The 19,884-nt window shown below is 47.0% G+C and overlaps 1 protein-coding gene across 1 annotated transcript in view; it reads right to left on the bottom strand.

Moving 5' to 3' along the window:
* LOC138447989 (uncharacterized) overlaps positions 1–6,260 on the bottom strand; it is a 314,717-nt gene extending 308,457 nt beyond the window's left edge. The window contains exons 1-2 of the mRNA XM_069604515.1: positions 6,231–6,260; positions 4,026–4,172 (exon numbers count right to left, since the gene is read on the bottom strand). Coding sequence (XP_069460616.1) covers positions 4,026–4,172; positions 6,231–6,260 — 177 coding nt within the window. The remainder of the gene's footprint in view (positions 1–4,025; positions 4,173–6,230) is intronic.
* Positions 6,261–19,884: the final 13,624 nt, after the last annotated feature.

The raw sequence follows: 19,884 nt of genomic DNA, 5'->3' as shown, positions 1-19,884 counted from the left end.
TAAATGTGCATCACATGAAGTGATGAGTGATGGGGTAATCTGAGAGGGTTAGGGAGGGAAAAACAATTGAGTGGAACGAGGGGACCTGGAAAAAAGAACGGGGACAAAGATGAGTGCCTGTGGGGATGGAGAAGACTTTAATTTTCAGCATGTTTTCCCGTTATTGCCGGAATCGGCAAACCGGCACAGGAATATTGGAAATGATTACTGTGAAATGAACGTGGGATTGAGGAGTAAGAAATAAAAAATTTTAACATCTGCAACGTCTACATCTAATGGACAGGGGGCAATGGGTGCTTGGTAACAAACTAATGGTGTGACATGGCCAGTGGCCATGGTTATTGGGCCCAAAATAAAGCTATTGGTACAACTCGCACAGAGGCCACAGCCGAAGGCCATAGCTAGTGAGACCTGAAGAAACTATGCAACATGTACAGAGCCCATCGCTGAAGGCTGTGGCCACTGGCAATGGACAAAGGCCATGGCTATTAAGCCCAAAAGAAACTATGCAACATGTTGGGTCCTGGCTACTGGCCATAGCTAGTGGGCCCAAAAGAAAACTATTGGTACAACATGTACAATTGTCATGGCTATTTTATTTGTATTTATTGGACATTTGTATGGAGCCTACACACAAGTGTTTCCAGGCGCGACAAGACAAGATGGGTGGGGGGGCGTAGGTACAAAAGTAGATCAACAAAAATGGTTATATTGGTCTTGTGACAAACATACCGTGCAAATGAATGACGAGGTAGTAAGTGTGGGCGGGTTAGGTGTAGAAGTGTAGGAGTGGGGTGCCCACAAGGGTCGGGGTGGGCAAGTGCTGGGTGGGCCAAGGCAGTAGGTACCAGGGGAAGAGGGGAAAAGAGGGATATGTGGGGTGGACAGGGAGGACCAAGTTGGGCTGGTCTGGGAAAGGGAGCCAGAGGGCAAGTGCTGGCAAGGGATGCTGGGTGGTCTGGCCCCTGTATGACTCTGGAGTGACCAGGCCCCAGTCGCAGAGGGAGATTTAGCACAGGAGGGGGAGAGGGAAGGAAGAGGAGAAAAGCAAAGTCATCAGAGGTTTCCAGAATGTAAGAACTTCCAGCTTATGTTTGAGGGCAGGGGGGCCGTTCCAGAGGGAGGAACCAGCCGAGGAAAGGGATCTACCTTCCACTCTCTGCTTGGAGAAACGTTTGACCTGCAGAAAGTTGGAGCCAGAGGACTGAAGGACTCTGGCGAGGAGGTATTTTGGAAGGGAGAGCTACATTTAGAGAGTTCCAGACCCCAGACAGCCTTGTAGGTGATGCAAATGGTCTTGAATCTTTCCTCCCAGACACTGGGACCCAGTGGAGAGAGTTTAGGGCTGGAGTCCAAGGATAGGTCTTGCAGTCCTATTCTGGATTAGTTGAAGGGAGCGAAGGGAGGAAAGAGGCAGATTGAGGAAGCGGTTCTTGCAGTAGTACAGCCTAGAGAAAATCAGGGCTCTGGAGACGTTGAGCTTCTGGGGGAAGGTGAGGAAAAGTAGAATATCCCTGAGGAGGTGCAGCTGAAAGATGTACTTCTCAAGGCCCGAAATGTGTGGAGAGAAAGAGAGAGAGGAGTCCAAGATGATCCCAAGGTTCTTTGCCTCACAACTGGGTGAGGGGAGAGTACCCAGGGAGTCAGGCCAGAAAGGGGGGGGACAAGGAGCAGGTGTCCCAATCAGAAGGATCTCTGTCATATTGGCATTAAGGCAGAGATCATTGGCAGAGCACCACGCCTTAACAGCAGTTAGGCAGTCAGGTATGAGGGGGGAGGAGGAGGTAGAGGAAGGCAGCTTGAAAGAGAGCTGTGTGTCATCTGTGTAACACTGGAAATGAGGGAAGAAAGTGGAGATCAGGTGGGCCAGAGGGGCCAGATAGATATTGAAGAGCCATGGCGGTAGGATAAAGCCCTGAGGGAGACTACAGGTAGAGAGTGAGGTGCAGGAGAGAAAAGGGCCCATTTGCACTTGGGAGGGTCTGTTTGAAAGGAAGGAGGTCAGCCAGAGGTCGAAGTGGGCACGAGCGGTTGGGAGCTGTGCTCCCATACTTTTTATTTTTAAGTTTCACCACTCCTATACTTTTATTTTAAAAAGAACCCGTTCTGGAATGGTTTCGTTTTAAAATAAAAGTGTAGGAAGAGGTTGAAGCTTGCACTTCAGTGCACTGCACTGCACATTCCCATAAATAGCAGGTGTGTTTGTTTGGGGGTTTGAATTGTGTGAGGAAAGGGGTGCAGAGATGGGGTTTGTGGTGAGCAGGGCAGACCAGTAGGGAACATAGTTCCAATACTTATTTTAGTACACTTTGACCACTGAGGTCAGCCATGCCAGTGCCCAGTCCGTGATGCCAAGGGTATGAGAATGGAGTGGTTGACTGTGTCAAAAGCGAAAGAGAGATTGAGGAGGATCAGAACTGAGGCAGTGTTAGAGAATGAGTCTTCATGGGTGTTCAGGAGAGCAGTTTCCATGCCTCTGGCAGCCCTAAAACTGGACTGGTGCTTGTAGTGTCAGCCGGCCATTTCGGTGTCAAGGGTCAGTTGAGGGATGAACAGCTTCTCCACGGGGTTTGCACAAAAAAGGGGTGATAGAGATAGGGCGATAGTTAGCCAGGTCAGCAGATGGCTTTTTAGGAGGGTGTGCACAAGAGACTGCTTGAGGGGTTGAGGGAAGGAGCCAGTGGCAAATGAGTGGTTGCAGAGGACAGTCAAGGCTGGAGCGAAAGAGGCGATGATGTCTTTGATGGTTCTGAGGGTGTGGGGGAACACCTGTTTAGAGGAGACTTTCATAGAGTGGACAACTCTAAAGATCTCATCTGGAGTAATGGGAGAGAAAGAGGAGAGTAGGGGGTGGTGGGAGGGCCAAAGGAGGCAGGAGAAGACTGGGAGCAGCTGGCAGAAAGGACAGGATATCAAAAGATTTGGAGGAAAAATGGGCGGCCAATGCAGAGCAAAGGGCCTGGGAGGGAGAAGGAGAGGAGGAGACTGCAGTAGTGTTGGCAAGTTCCTAGCCGATTTTAAAGAGTTCAGCCATGTAGAGGGCCATGAAGAAACTATAGTATAATGAAACCCTTGAAATACAGTGAATAAACATTAGTTGAGAGAGAGTTAAGGTGATCAGATTTAACACAACAAAAAACACCTGCAATTCGGCACTCACATTCAAGCAAGCCCACTTTAACTCTGGAGCCCCCACACCCTCCCGGTTGCGCAGCGCATGGCCCCATTCAGCCACATTAATTGTGTGGGTTTTTAGAGCTTTCTTCCCAGAGTCAAGACTGAAGCAGAACAAGGGTGTGGACATATTAATTAGCTTCAATGATCCCAGGAAAAGATGACTGTCCTAATCTAAAGGTTTTGGAATCAATGGGCTTCATTATGACTCCAGCGGTAGCCGTGCCGGCAGCCACCAGAGTCATTTTTTTCCCTGCGCCCAGGAATGGGCAATTACCGTGACATTACAGCCCCGGCAGACCCAGTAATTGCCCATTCCCAGGTGCCGTAAAATAATGCTCCCCATTCCCATTCGAGCCCCAATAGGGCTCAATGGGAATGTGGAGGTCGGATGCACCGGTACCATTCGTGAATGGTGCCGGTGCATCCGACATGGTCTGTGCTCGTGGGTGCCGGTCTGCCCGCCAGGTCAGACTTGGCAGGCAAAAAGGCACCTGCAAGCAGACCTCAGAGTTTGCCGGTCCGGCAAGTTTACCGGTACTGTTGTTACCGGACCGGCAAGTTTATAATGATGCCCAATAAAAGTTAAAAAAAAAACAGGGGGGATGTTTTTCACTGTACATCTGCGTGCTGCTTCTTCTGAGATCCCCAGGAAATGAGCTCACTGTGTCCTGTTCTGGGGTGCTGAGAGGGGCACATGGGGTGTCACCTCTATTCTATATTAGATGAAACAAGGGCAGAACTTCCCCTGTCACCCGACACACCACGTCTGTGAAAGAGGCCATGCCGCCAACCAATTAATTTATAATGAGCAATTGGAAAGGTTTCCCCTTCCTTTCTTTTTCCATCACCTGTTGGACAATGCCAGGCTGCCTGCCATCCCCGCGCATCAAGGCCGTCTTCTCTGGGCTGTCCTTGCCACATACCAGCAGCGCCACGTTGTACCCCGAGGCCGCTGGCTCCAGGAGAGACTGCACCAACTCGGAGAACACCTTGTCCTGCAAGAATGAAAGAAGCCTATTCAGGGCAGAGTTCACGTGTATCACAATGTGCGCGCCTTCAGACGCTCATGCCAGCGGCGCCCACGCGGAACGACGAGCGGAAGTGACAACAGACCACGCATCATTCAGTCTCAATAGAGGGGGAGAGCTGACCTCGACTTGTCTGCAAAGGCGCTCGATGGAGCAATTCACAAAACAGTTCTTCTGCCGTGAAGCCATTTGCGGGAAAAAACTGCCATTTGCGGGAAAAAACTGTGCACCAGTTGCGGCTGCCGCAAATTCAGCCCAATTCACGAAAACACAATCAGACGGTGGAAAAAAACCATCGCGACTGCATTGTATCACCGGCCATCCATTTTAGATATGCAATATGGGTGTCTTTAGAGTAAATTCAATTGACGGGATATTGAAATTAAGGACACACCCAAACTAGCAAATTGTGACAAAAAGAAAATGAGAAACCTGTTTCTCTAACAAAAGGCCCCTGCTCCAACCTGCCATTAATCCGATTTCGAATACGTGCAAATCTGCACGAAGTTTTTTTATTTTTTTTAAAACATTTTTCCCTTGAAATACCTCACTTTCTTCAAAGATTCACAGCATTATCAAGGAAACATTAATTTGATTTAGTTTTCACTTTTAACTGTCTTGTTTACTTTGCATGAAGTTGGGCCTGTAGTGTTCACTTTTTCAATAAATCAGGGCCATCTGCGGCTACACTCTCCCGCAATTTTCGAGGACGGTAGAAGTCATCATTTGTCACTCGCAAAGTGAGTATTGTCAAAGTCGCGACCTGTGTGTGCTGCAAGTTGTGGCTAAAACACCCGACTTGTGTGAGCTGGAATCCACTGGGCCGCCTGATTCATAGAAAAGTGTGCATAGACCCTGCACAGTTCGCGCGCGCGGTGAGAAGGACTCCCCTCTCGAATGAGGCACCTGTGCGTGATGCGGTTATTCATGGAATCCTTCCCGTAAAGTAACACTATGCTCAAGTCGCAGTCGGAACGCCCCCGACATGCCCCCCTGCAAAGCAAATGTGGCCACTAATACCTACCTATGCGCGGTGGTTGGGCACAAATTCATGCACCCCGGTAATCCTGTGTGGTGTCCCCCGCAACCAAGCCAACACCCCGGCGACACTGCATAGGGTCCCCAATACTGTTCACAGTACTCCCAAAAACATGCGCACCATTTCCCGTAACCGAGTAATTTCACGGTCAATCTGCGTACGAACCCCCGTAAACCGCGCCTGCACCCCGCTACTCTGCATACATGCACCTACCTGAGACCGGAACCCCGGCTGCGTGTACGCACCCCTATATTCCCAATCGGGCCTTACCTATGCATGGTGCGATTCGGGCCTTACGCCTGTTTACATGTGGCAGATAGATCTAGGGCTTTGTGTGCTGAAACCCCCGACGTGATGCTGCGCAGTCTGTTCCTTGAATACGCTTGGTTGTGCGCAGTTGGGGGCATGCGATCACCTTGGGGCAGGTCATCCCTTCGACACACCCACATTTTCCCTTGTTCTTCCTAATTTTGCATGTTCTGCCCCCTATTTTGGACTCTGGGGAGGCCCAACCCACACACTACAGGGAGACTTGCACAAGACACTCGACCTGCACAAAGTCCACGCAAGTCCCTGAAAAGTCCTGCGCAGTCGATTCCATGAATGGACGAATGGGGTTTTGCATGCAGAATGGCACAAAGTCCCGATTTTCTGCGCAGATAATTCCATGAATCGGGAGCCATGTGTATACTCATGCAACATGTGTTTTGTGAGGTAGATTTTTTTGTGGGTGATCTTAGCTACAGTGAAGGATTTTGCGAAAATGATCAGTCCATGCGGGGCCAATAAAAGTAAGACATTACAGGAGCCTCCTTCAGTTTCTGAAATGGAAACACGGAAGTGCAAGCACTTGCTAACCCTGAGGACCTGCTTACTGCTGGGAAGGGGCGGTAACCCGCCATTAAATGTATTAACTTCGTGCTAAGAAGTGCTGGTACTATGTCTTTCAAATAAAATAAATGCAGGTACTCGGGATCAGCAAGTACCTGCCCATTTAAAGAACTGGCCTCCTTCATGGTGTTAAATTCGTGACAACTCTTGTAGTGTAATTCGGATCTCTCTGGACTGTGCCTGCCCTCAGACCCTGTTTGTTTGAATTAGGTTCACATTCAAGCATTGGCATCATTTTTAGGGGGTGCTAGGGTGTTTATCCCCCTCAACTTGCGTGGCACACCATTTTGTCCCTCTCATTTGGGAAGCGGCCCATTTCGTGTAGATGTCATGTCCCCCCTCACCATTTTCAGCAAAGTTACTTCACTGCATTCAAGATGTCTGCTTAGCGAGAAGTTGGCCTAATTACGGCTTTCTTTTTGTTACGACAAAGTGGGGCCAATTAACAATGCAGGATGCAAATGCAACTTGTATTCAATGCCCGCCTTTATCGGCATGAACATTCCTGATCAATAACAGGGATTTGAGTGCAGGAGGTAGGACTGGCTGCTGACAGGAGAGGCATAGAGGCAGCCTCGCAGTGCATAGCTAAGTGCCAGGGCTGTTCCTAACACCTAGGCATGCGTTGGCTCCCATGCAGGCCCGGCTCCAGCAGGGGAGTCAGGGGGGACAGGCCCCCCCAAGGCCACTCCCTGCCCCCCCCTAGAAAGGAGGCCTTCAATGTGGGACCCGAGGGAGTGTGGAATTTGGGGTGTGGGGGGGCATTTAGAGTGGTGGAAATGGAAAGAAATTGGTGGGGGATCCCACAAGGGCCGGGTGGGGGCAGTGGTTTCGGGGGACGGTGCCCGAGGAGGCAGGGTTTAGGGGAGTGTAGTTAGCAGTTGACCTCCGATCAAAGGAAATGTCCAAAATAATAGTTTTAAACAGCGCTATTACTTTCATGCTGCTTCTTTTCTAAACTATATATCAATTCCACTGTAAACCTCTTCCATGGCATTGATGATGAGTTACTTCACTATGCGGAAAAATAGTTTTGACCAGTGTTGCTGAGTAAATATTCTTTAAAATGCACAGTTTGCATCCCATTTTTTTTTTAAACTTCCCCTTCGGTACTATTCAAACAGGGTGATTTCTGTTGCTATAAGCAAGGTTTTCTTTTACTTGAACCACATCCAGCACAGCTCCTGCAGCTCCCCTCTGAAAGCAGTTGGGTGGCTGCATCATGTGTGATAGTTTCAATGCTAATAGGGGTATTTATTTATTCATGCAATGTGTGTCGGATACAGGTAATTTACAAACATTACAGAAATAAATAAATAATCTGGGTCCATGTATCAGACAAACATTGCATAAATAAATAAATTAACCGGGTTGTGGCTGAGGACTGTAACTCCCTCTTGTGACCCCTTGCACAGGGTCACCAGAGGAAGTTATAGTTTGCTCACGGGTGCTTCCTTTTTTTTTCCCCAGCGCTGGCTCTGGCTGGGTCCCGAGATCCAGCTACACATCTGGAGCCGGATCTCGGTTCTGGCGAGAGCCGGCTCAATCGCCAGCAGTGGGCATTTCACTCGAAGGGCCTGATTCATAGAAGTGTTTTTAAATGGCGCAATCCCATAGGAAAGCGTTCTGTGAATCAGGCCCTAATGTGCAGCAGGAACCTCTGAGAGATTATCATTCTGAGAGGCTGCACTGCAGGAGGCCCAGCCAGGATTTGTTTGCTTGCCCTAAACAATGATCTATGCCCCACAGACATGAAAGCACAAACAACCAGGGAGATGAAGGGCCATTAAACACCACTAAGTGAAGAAGCACACTTACTCAAGCATACTCAATCACACTTACTTAAGCAGGCCTACAACTATTTTCTCAAACCTAAAATCACAAAGTTGGTTTCTGTCATTTAAAGCATGTCTATTTTGTTGTGGGAATATAGCATTTTTGCACATCATGCTTTATTAAATGTTTAACTATATCAAACAATAAATGACACATGGGGGGTCATTATGAGTTGGGCGGTAAGGGATTACCGGCACCGGTAAGGAGACCGGTGCCGGTAATCCCCTACCGCCCAATTCCGAGGTCCCTTAGCGGCAGGGGCGTTGCTAGGGGGGGGCTAAGGGGGCTATAGCCCCTGATCTTTTGGTTGTAGCCCCGGATAGAATCTCAGGAGCTACAGCCAAAAGACTAGCTAGCCCCCAGTCCCAACAGTTCCGACATCAGCTTAGCTCCGGGTCTTTTCCAGACCTAGCAACTCCCCTGCTTAGCGGGAACCGTAAGGGATGTGTGGTCGGACCACACGTCCTTTATGGGTCCCGCTAAGGGACCAGGGCGCTAATAACAGGCTTGCTAGTCGTGAGCCCTTTATTAGCGCCCTCACCATTCCTATTGAGCCCTATGGGGACTCAAATGGGAATGGGGAATGGTTTGTTCAATTTTACCGGTCCCTGCGGGGCGGAATGGACTGGACAATGGACTTGAACAAGACCGGTCTCAGTCACGGTATGGGAGGCAGCCATGGTGCTAATAGCACCATGGCTACCACCTATCTCGTAATGACCCCCATGATGTTGCTTTCACACAGATGTCTACAGAAGGTGCATCAATCAACTGGGGTCCTTTACAAATTACATTGAAAATATGTATTCTGCTGCAATAACAACTTAGGTATAAGTGAAAAAATAAGGTTGGTAGTAACAAAAATGTAATTCTGGAGCGGAGAGGAGTAAAATCAAAAAGTGAAAAAAACAATGGGGGCCCTGGGAGTCCCTCTGTCGGACATTAGTCCCAGTTACGAGAGACTTACCCGGAGTCTTTAGCTCACTATCTTTCACAGATGAGAAATATCTAAAACATATCAGTCTTTGTCCTGCCCTAGGGCAGTCCAGCACTGAAATACTAAGCAATTCTCCTCTGAACAAGTGTACCAACAGCAACCCCAGACACGTGTTTCGGTCTAGTTGGACCTCATCAGTAGGGTGGAGCTGTGTCTCTCTAAGAATAGTGAGCAAGGGGTCCACGTCTGGATTCCCCTAGTAACTTAGGGTGAGACCCAAAGTTACTTAATATGCAAAAAACAAGGGGGGACCTGGTAGTACCTATGCCGGACATTAGTCCCGGTTATGATAGACTTACCCAGAGTCTTTAGCTCACTATCTTTAACAAAGGAGAAATATCTAAACCATATCAGTCTTTGTCCTGCCCTAGGGCAGTCCAGCACCGAAATGCTAAGCAATTCTCCTCTGAACAAGAGTACCAGCAACAGCCCCAGACGTGGACCCTTTTCTCACTATTCTTAGAGAGGCACAGCTCCACCATACTGATGAGGTCTAACCAGACCGAAACACTTGTCTGGGGTTGATGTTGGTACTCTTATCAGATTTCTTTTAACATCTCATTAACTTTTATGCTGGAGTTTGTAGGCTATCATTCAGGATGGGGAAAATAAAGCTATAATCATAGTGGATCATTTTCCAAGTCAAGCGAAGTGGAAAAAGTTGCGCTAAAAGCATTTATCACAACTTTTTGTTCACTGCAGGAATTTGGATGGTGTGGTAGGCGAAGTTGGAGAGCAGATCGAATTTAACAAGTTTGCCTGCTCTTAAAGGTCCCTTTGCCAAATCCGATTGGTTTTCCACCAGAATGTATCTTTATGTTGCTGCAAAACCAATGGATTCCTATGGAATACACCTGACATTTTTACACTGGTTACATGTAAAACAATTGTTAATTGTGGGAGGTATTTACACTTTTCCAGACACATAGAGGAAAAGGGAAGATCAAAGGCGATATTTACCAGTGTTTTATGCTTTACTTTACCAGTACTTGGTGGAAACAATTACAATTGCAGGGAGGTGTACTTTTGCAAAAAACTGAAAACAGGAGTGGTGCAATTTAGGATTGCAAACAAAATTACTCCCTTACTCTTTTTCATCAACACGTTTCTACAATGATAACCTTGTCAGGTTGGTTTATCATGTGACTTCTTAAAGCAATTGTATAAAATTGAGTATTATTTCAGATATTCAAAACCAAATTTCAACACATATTTGTACCAACTTGAGCTTGGAGGATGCGTAGTCAACTATCTAAATTTCAAGCAAGTTTCAAATTCTGACTTTCCCGCTTAACCAAAGTGTGTGATCCTGGGCAATAATGTAATCATTCAGTTCACAGTATAAGCTATTTCAAAAAAGCCTCACTCGCGGTTTAATAGATGAGTAGTGCATGTGTCAGGACCTGCCAAGAACACACACGCACCATTCTTTGAAAATATCAGGCCACATATATTGAACAAAATTGTGAAATTGAATAGCAAATGAAAGTAAACACATCAAACAAAAAGCCATCATGGACAATTGCATATTTTCTAACCAGCATGTAAACAGTATGTACTAGACATTGATGTACAGGGGGGTGGCAGGGAGGAAGCACCTCTCCTCCCTGCCAAGCCCAACCGGGAGCAATACCAGGCAGCTGGAAACCCCTTAACCTGCACTGCCTGCCTATTGATCCCACTCCCCCAATCCTAAATTCTCTCTCCTACATGCTACCACTCCCTCCTGCACTCAACTCAATTAAAGTGTTCTTCAAAAATGTAACAAAAAAATAAAATGTTTTTCTTCGAAATGTCATTTTGTAAGAAACAAGATGTCCTATTCCTTGCTTCAGTATTCTGGAGAGGGGGGACTATCTTTTACAACTAGATGGCGGGACAGAAAGCACCTCCTTCTGGGCCTGCTGGGAGTAGCCACAGTGTTTAGGATGGCATTGTTGGGCACGCACCAACTGAAATGGAACAAAGACTGGGGGCCTCGCTGCCCAGTCCTCGCAGAGGAAGAGGCAGCATCACCCTTGATTCTCCGCAGCGAGGCCAAGAAAGACATGGGGGGCTCATTAAGAGTCTGGTGATAACCGTGCTGGTACTACCAGCAGGTTGCCGCCAGACCCTTAATGATTTACTGGCGCCAGACTTGCCGGAAAGACTGAGGTATTACAACCCGGGCGTTCCGGAAAGTCAGGGATCTGGGAAGACATTTTCTTCTGGATCACGGATCTGGGAAATCTGGATTAATACCAGCCCTTTCTTTAGAGTACTCAAACGCCCACAGAGAATAGAAATTGGGCCCCCCTGATCACAAACCTGGCCCACCCAGATGAACATTCCTGGAGCCGGGCCTGCTCCCATGGCTGGCCCAAGGACTTATGCTGCCCCACACAAAGTATCATTTTACCCACCCCTAACATTAATGATTTTAGAGGCAAAGGGTATCCCCTGGTGCTCCTCGGCTGCTGGTGAACTGGGCAGCTGCTTAGAAGTATCTTATTGTAACACTGACACTGTTGACTTCCCGTGTCCCCGTCAGTGACAGGCATGTACCCATGTGCGCACAGGGTGTGCATCTTCAGTGATGGTACCACAGAGGCCTATCTCTGCATCTACAGGTTTAACCTTTTTACCTTCATTTGGGAGTACGAAATGTAAAGCATAAATACAAGCGTTCATGCTAAGCATGAGCGTTTTAGTTTGGTCAGAGAAATTCTGTCCAGTGATCTGAAAAGACCCCTTTTAGTATTGCACTTTTCCAGGTGACTAGCCCTCACCAGAGGAGGCCAGTCAAAGGGATACAGGGCCATAGGGATGTCACAGATCAAAGCACACCCCATTGTGACTCGGGATGCACATGGTCTGTGGCAGCTACTCCTGCAGCATTCTGCAGGTGGGCCGATTGCCAAAAAGTGAATCTGACTGCACAATCAGCCAATCTGTAGAATACAGGTGTTTTCTCCGCTTGCTTGTGCACAAGGGACTTGCAAATGGAAATCAACTTACATTTGGGCCATTGTCCCCATAATAGTGTTCACCTTCATTTCTACGTAAGGCAAACATCATTTAACTAAAGTAATAAAGTGTGGTGTTTGCCCCTCTAAATATCTGGGCATGTAGTTCTCCAGCAAAGTCCCATTCTCACTTTGCCAACCAAGTACAAGGGAGAAGGAGGACGTGTATGTGTGTGAAAGGTGAGTAGGGCGATGTTACAGTGAACAGGATGCGAAATTGACATGTGAACATCTGTTTGGTATGTTATGCCTGTCTCCTGGGTGTTTTTGTGCTCTTTCAAGTCTCTGTGATGTGCTGTTACATAATGCTATATTGCATTGCGCTATGTTGGTTATGCTATTTTATGCCATGTGTGCGATGTGACCATGTTATGCTATCTTATACTATGTCATGCTCTGAAGTGGTAAAATTCTGCATGCTGTGCTGTTCAAACCACCCAAAATATATGAGTTAGGCATGCATTGGAATGGTATATTTGCAGATGATCAGACTGAATGGAATGGTGTACTGGGGTGATGGCTGCTAGCACTGTTTTGAAGGGATCTCGGCTCCCACTGGACACGTATGGGACCATTGGCAAATGAGGGGCCATGCAGACAGCCAAGTCACACAATGAAAGTACAATTATATTCTTGTAACCTGTTGAGGGAAGACATGAGAACCTGAGGTAGGTACAGTGTCATATAGATGTATTCCCATTTAAAATGTAGCTTAGGTTACAGGACACATAGACGCGAACACTCTCCGGAAGTGACCGACAGACAGCACGGACAGGAAGCTGCAGCACAATCGAGTTCATGGAATCTGGGCAGCTCATTGTTGCAATGAAGCTCAGGGGAATTCCTATCCCCAAAAAAGAATTAAGCAAAACTCTGAAATAAAATGCACCGACAAATCGGGAAGTTCACACAACTAAACTATCAAAAAAGGGGAAAAGTATAAAGTTACAAGTCAATCGAGATTATTTAAGTAAAGACTATCTAAATGTATGGAATATATTAATTAGAAAAGCTGCATATAATGAACGCAGGGAAAATAACCAGACTTCTGCCACATTAAAGACCTTCACAACAATGAGGACCATTCTATTTCATCATTTAATCCTCCTACATGTGAACAAACGTCCTAAATCCAAAACTGTTCATGTTGATAGTTTCAGTTCTAATTAACCACCTCTTGGATCCGGTAGTACCTTTTCTAAAAAAAAACATTTGATCTAATCATGGTTATGTTTATTTTAAAGAAATGAGCAACCATCGGAACCCTCATTCCTAAATTACGCAATTCTGGATCTATGTTCCCTAATCCTATAATGAGCATGATATTGAGGTTTTCTGTATAGGACTTATTGCAGGCACAAAACAAATGATGTCAATCAAATTGTGAGTTTTACGATTTGTGTGACCTTTTAAATGTCAGATCTTGCTGACATATCGAATTTCAGTAACTTTCTAAATGTACTGGCAAACAGCAAGTTTAACAAGGTCAATGCCCGATGAGATTTAAATGTAAACAACTGTGCAAACCATTCGTTTCTACATCCATGTTATGCATCGCTCCAACCAAGGATCGCCTAAGGTGAACTCCCTTCTGATACACAGAGAATTTTGTAAATTGGAATCAAATACGTACACTATATGCTAATTGTATTGATTTACATTGTGTACCTTATTACTGCAGTAGCCGAATGTGGTCACACACACTGTTCTATTGGTATACAGAGCCTGTGACATACAGACTCATTCTTTGAAGAGCGTGTGCATATGCATAGACAGCACAAGGAGACTGTGGCACATATATACGGAAGGTTTGAGGAGCATGGGCGCATGGGAATGCACCCATGTCCGTACACCTCTCCTGACCCTTCTTCAAAACCTCCCATATCCCATCTAGGCTGAGCGGATTGGCACTCTTCCCTACTCCCCACTGTGGTAATGCTCCTGCCTCTCCTATGAATTATTACTGGGCCAGCTTACACCCTCTGCTGTGGTTATCTATTGCCATGACCAAGACCGACTTCTACAGTAGACACCCCAAACCCTGGAGTACACTCCCAGTCTCTCCCGAGTTTCACTAATCAGGACACCGACCCATGGTTACCAAAGGCCAGAACTTGATCTTCCAGATAGAAATGCAATGAAAGTCCCGGCCAGACAATGGGTGCCTTTGTAGTCCATGAGCATGTAAAGCCTGGCATGGCTCACTGCTTGGGATGCATGGGTTGAAGGGACCTATGATGCTCCCGCTCGATGCATGCATATGCATCAAACTATGGGGGTTCCACAGACATCAAATTCTGATCTAGCTTGAACTTTCCAATCAAATGCTTAGGACTGCAGGATGATTTGGAGGGTCACTTTCCATGTAGGGGATGAGTATAACATGTTCGTCAGAGTCTCTTAAAAGCTATACGTATCTGCATAGGTATGTGTGTCTGCAGGATTCTTAAATGCCAGTTAAATCCTACCATCCAGTTAATGGCAAGGCTCAGTAACTCTTCTTTTTATGCCCTCCACTGGCAAAGCTGAGCCTAGTGCTGAAGTGAAAATATCAAGTCCCTAATGCTCCGAAACGCTACCAGAGCTCTCGCTGGGCACATCTGTCTGTCTAAAAGGGCTTTTCTGTGCAGCCAGGCCGTAGGAGCTGGGGCCTACCACCGGCCGCCCTGACCAACAAGAATGTCATAGCTTGTCCCTCAACATCCCATGAAGGGGGACCTCCCGCAAACCCTGATTCCCTTTTCCTCTCAGAAGCCCACTCTGTCTGGGGAAATCAGGGGTTGGCCTCTACTGGTGCTCTCCCCTCTACCTGTCTCTCACTCACTCTAGCTCTGGGCTTCCCAGGTGAAGGTGTGTATGAGGGAGGCAGCCTTGCGGGCCTGTCTGCAGACACTGTGAGTGACGAGACAGATAACCTGAACGCCTCGGGACTCCCTGCCATGGTTCCCTTCCTGCTTTACTCACTGAGCTCTAACACCCTGCCACAGCCTGTTTCATTGTGCAGTCTTAGCTCTCACATGTCTCTTCTAGCAACACCCCCTACTCTTCCCCTCCCTCCCCATCTGCTGTCCATCGCCCTGTTCCTTTACAACAGCCTGTGTGATGCCGAATGCCTGGCCGGTGGCCTTCAGCCTCAGGCAAGCTTTCCACTTTTGGGGATCTTGGAGCACAGGAAATGAGTGGGGTGAGTTTCTGGGGACACGTGCCCAATAAGTGGCGGGAGTCTGAGGCGCACAGTGCGAGGAGAGAAGGGCCCAGGATCACACCTTCTCTTCTGTGAATGAATGGAGGGTAGAATGTGCTCAGGAAACGGGCCCCGGCTGTGACCCTGTTCGGCCTTCGGCCTTCATAGTTTTGGGAACGCGTGTCTGCTTTTCATGTGATAACATCCCCGTTAATCTGGAAAATCTGTTCTGCCCTGATCTTAATTTAGAGATGTATTTAATGGTGGTTGGATACAAATCAGCCGTGTGGATCACAGGGGCGTACAGCAAGCATGGTAACATATGTTGTTTGCTTTGTGGCGTGTGGTTCTGGCAGACGATGTGGGTGGTTTGCGAGTTTCAGAATGTGTTTGGTCCCCTTGCGTACAACAGGAAAACGTACAGGTATATGTTATCAACAACAGTTCACTGATGGGATATCATTTAAGGTTTTCCAAGGCAGAGCTAGAGTGGAAAATGCGTAAACACGTTTCGGGGGCACGAACAGTTCTGGGTCGCTGAGCATATATTTGATCAGCCAATATAAGCAATGGGAAGAAGGAATTCAGTAAAACCTAGGTAAAAGACTTCAGTTTGTGGTGGTACAGGAATTAGCCTTGTCCTCCTTTAATGATCATAGAGGAAATGTTCCCTAACACGAATTGCATGAGTCATTTCTATGACGTTATCTTTCAGGTTGTATAGCCTGGGTCACACCGTGAACTTCCATATATTGTTCTATATGCTCGCTGTGGAGTTAATATGAATTTTAAAAAAATGTTTGTAAATGTTGTCTCTTTTTAATGTATATTGTTGTTGTAAATGGCACAAGCCGAATTAAAAAGAATTGTATCTATCTTAACCCTCATTATACTCCAGACATATTCGCTGCCCCACACCAAGTACTAAAAGCAGCATAAATCATGTCTGTGATTCTTGAACACTTTTTGGAGAGGTTTGCCTTTGGTCAGCGAATCCACATTTAAAGGGACCAAGCCTTTAGTTTGTAAGACTGATGGCCACTATATGGCTTAATTCTGTGGCAAAATCCCAAATAAAGCAGCAGAGGGAGGTGTAAGTGCCTCTGGATCATAAAAGAGCTGATCAAATGGCCTCTGCAAAGTAAAATAAAGAAAGGCACCCAGAAGCATAGCGGAAACTTCAGACAACTTCAGAGAAGCTATTAAGCTTACTTTGACCCATTTAAAACAAGCGATGAAAAGCCCTAACGCAGCCCTGGTGATACGAGTGGCTTTTTGAGGCAATCCGTGTGTAACCTCCAGGTAGCATGTTTGACTCCCTGCAGGGCTCACTCGGCCCTCAAGCCTTCACAAGGTACACTCCACACAACGGATCATGGATAATCCATGCACACGTTCCAGTGTCTAAGCCCCACCCACATTGGCTCACCGGCTTTAGACCCATAAATTGGCTGCAGGGCCAGTCCGACCAGCACAGCTCAGTAGCCTTATATTGAGGTGTTTAAGAACAGACTAAATCATTGACTCGCCCACTGAAGTGTGCCTGAAATAAACCTTTAACGAGTCTAGCCATTATTGTATAGAATTCCAGAAAGGCACATTATTTGTTTTTTCCCATTCTTTCTTATCTAGGGTCACTGCTGAAAGTGTTAGACTTGTAGAACCCCTTTTCTTTTTTTTTTTTTATTAAGAGGCCTGAACAAGAAAGCCAGCCACTCCAGAAGCAAAGAGCCACATGGCGCTGGCCACAGCCCAGGAGCTTACATTTTAAAACGTTTTTTTTAAAAAAATATTTATTTTTTAGGGGTAGCCTGGGAGACCCCTGTCGACCCCTAAATAACGTCCCTGCTGACTGGACTGAGAACTATCCTTAAGATGCAGCTACTCAGTGACTTTAAACGGTTACACCGGGAGACGCGCCATCAGGAGGCGTGGGGGGGGGGGCGAGGGTGGGGGAGGGGCTGGGGGGAGGGTTGATGCCTCTTTGGCTTAACATTCCAGCATCAGAATTGGATGTTACTGTTATTCTCATTTGCGCTTCATTTCCACTCTCGTCATTTTGAATTCTGTTGTTATTCTTTCTATTGCATCTTTTCATCCTCAGGAATTGCCTAATGCCTCTGGTGCCGAGAGGTCCTTTGGGTGCTTGAGTGCTCTGTGTAATGAAACAGTAAACACATTGATAAGTGATTGGGGTTCCAGCTGCAATACATACACTCTGCGAGGTGGTCTGCCGCTCACTGGAGCGGGCTCTGCACTATATCAAATGCCTAGCATGTAATACTGAGGGCACACCGCCAGCGAGAGCGCACCACTTCCGGTAAAGCTATAGAAAGCTTTACAGGAAATCATTGACCATTGCCTACGCCTTTTCATTTTATGCTGTGCTGCAGAAATGTGTGGCGATGTTCCGCCTCGCGCGACCCCTGTGACTTCCCTTCCCGCCAATGCATGGGTCTAAGGGAGAAGTCTGCGAAATGGAGAACTCTCTCGCCACTAATAAGAAGCATATTGTTATATGTGTATAGACAGGAAAGTGATGGCGCAGAAGCGACCCAGGTCGCACTCGCAATAGGCCTGGGGGAACTATTCACAGAGAAAGCAGAAGGAGAAACCTGGATCTTGGGCCCCCGCAGTAACAGAAAATGCTTAGTTTAGCATGTTCCATGCCCTCTAATCAGTCATGAGCAGTGGTGGAAATGGAAAAAATCTGGTGGGGGATCCCACAAGGCCAGAGTGTGAGGGCAGAGTTTTGGGTGTGGCCGCTGTCCGAGGAGGCAGGGTTTACAGGGGGCGAAGCTGCCAGGTGACCTGCAATCAAAGGAAATGTCCAAAATCAAAGTTTAAAACAGCGCAATTTATTTCATGCTGCTCATTTTCAAACTATTTATCAATTCCACTTTAAACCACTTCCATGGCACAGGTGCACCCAAAATATGATATCATTACCACTTGAAAAGTGCTGTGCTGTGATGAGGTGGGAAGGCAAGCAGCAAGCGCTGGGGTAGGGCTTGAAGTCAGGAGTAAGGACGGAGCCACATTGAGAACTTCTTTTTTCTTGTGTTTGCACAGCACTAATGTGTATTTTCATTTACATTCTTTACATAGTAGACCTTTCACCCCTTGACAAAACAGGAAGTGGCATCAAATGGCATTGTTCCTAAGTACACTACGAAAAATATGGTTACGATGGTGATGATTATCACTAATGTGATATACATTTAATACAAGAATGGATCACCATGTGTATCATTAATATCTGTGTGTATAGATCCATATTGCCAAATTACTGGGAATGCAAGCAGACGTCCAAAGGCAAACTGGCAGCTTCACAATAATAGCCCTCTTTTCCGTAACACTCCCATGAAAGGCAGTGGCACGCATTATGAATTCCCTTTGAACTGTGTTGGTAAATGTGAACGTGTGTTCATATATAGGTTAGCACTAGCAGCTGTTTGTATAATCCCTTGAAATATTATTCACAGAAGACCCCGACACAAAGGTGGCAACTGCGCTTCAGTTTCTTTGCACCAATGCCGCTTCACCTTTCTTCTCCCTTTCGACCTTCACCCCACAGAGCACGCTCTTACGCCACAATACGGACAAGCATCGGAGCCCGAAAACACTGTGGCGAGGAACTTGATGGGCGCAGTACACAAGCGTTTAGGCTACATAACCAAGTCTCTTTTTTTTCTGAACACTAGGTTTATACCGTTGTGTTTCGCTCGAGCAAGCCATTGTCTAAATAGTCCCAGGCGTGGGCACAAACCGGCCCCCCGCTCCCCACTCCTCAGGGATTATTTCGGCTGGGCCAAGGGCCGAGAGGCATGTGGGCCAATCCGACCCTGGCCCATCCCTCTCTGCCTTGTGTGAGCACTGTGCACAAAGAGTAATCTGCTCTGTGTGCAGGGTGCTCGGCTGCTCGCACGGGGCAGATTAGATCTGCTCTGAGCAGCCCAGCCCCCACCTTCGCGGGCCCAACATCAAAGCAATTTACATTTACTAGTAGTGATGGCGTCGGCGAGGTCGGGCTCCAGAATCCCTGGTGTCCTGCTCTTGTGTACACATAGGGGGGCGGAGCCAGAACAGCACTCATGGCAATGAACTGCTCTGCCCCCCTACGCCATGCCATTGCGGGTGCTTTCATTTTTTGTTGTTTTTTTTTTCTTTTTCGCTGCAAGTAACCCCGTTGCAGAGCATGGGTTTAGTGTTTGGGGCGGCTCTGGCGGGGTCCCGAGATCCACCTTCACATCTGGTTAGGGTGACCAGATTTAAAAAGTAAAAAACCGGGACAGGGCAACTAACATAAAAGTAGGACTAACTCTTGAAAGTGGCACTGTCAAGGCACTACACTTAAGTAGCGTTTGGAGGAGAGAAGTTATTAAAGTGAGTAGATAACACGTGCTAGGAAATTAAAAGCGGTGTTATTTTGTAATAAACAACAGGTACTGCTTAATGGATTGCCACCTTTGGGCTCTTCTCGGGGGCTGGCATAGAAAAGGTGGGACATTTGTGCGAGGAGTTACTCAATCACTTTCTTTTATTTCAGTGCCTGCGTCAGAAATTTCAATGTTTGGAAAGCTGTCAATATCAGTAGTTATTGAGTTCGCGCTGAGCATTCCGATTGGCTGAGAGAAGGTCAGTAATGATTTCCATGTGCAAATCATTTATAGTGCTAAAAAAGAGGGCTTCATTGACCGTATATTAATGCCTCGTTTGATTCTTCT

The sequence above is a fragment of the Ambystoma mexicanum genome, chromosome 3q (assembly GCF_040938575.1).
Source record: "Ambystoma mexicanum isolate Mex_15411 chromosome 3q, UKY_AmexF1_1, whole genome shotgun sequence".
In the NCBI taxonomy this organism is placed as follows: Eukaryota; Metazoa; Chordata; class Amphibia; order Caudata; family Ambystomatidae; genus Ambystoma; species Ambystoma mexicanum.
The sequence above is the reverse complement of the archived record's forward strand: the minus strand, read 5'-3'. Positions and strand labels throughout refer to the sequence as shown.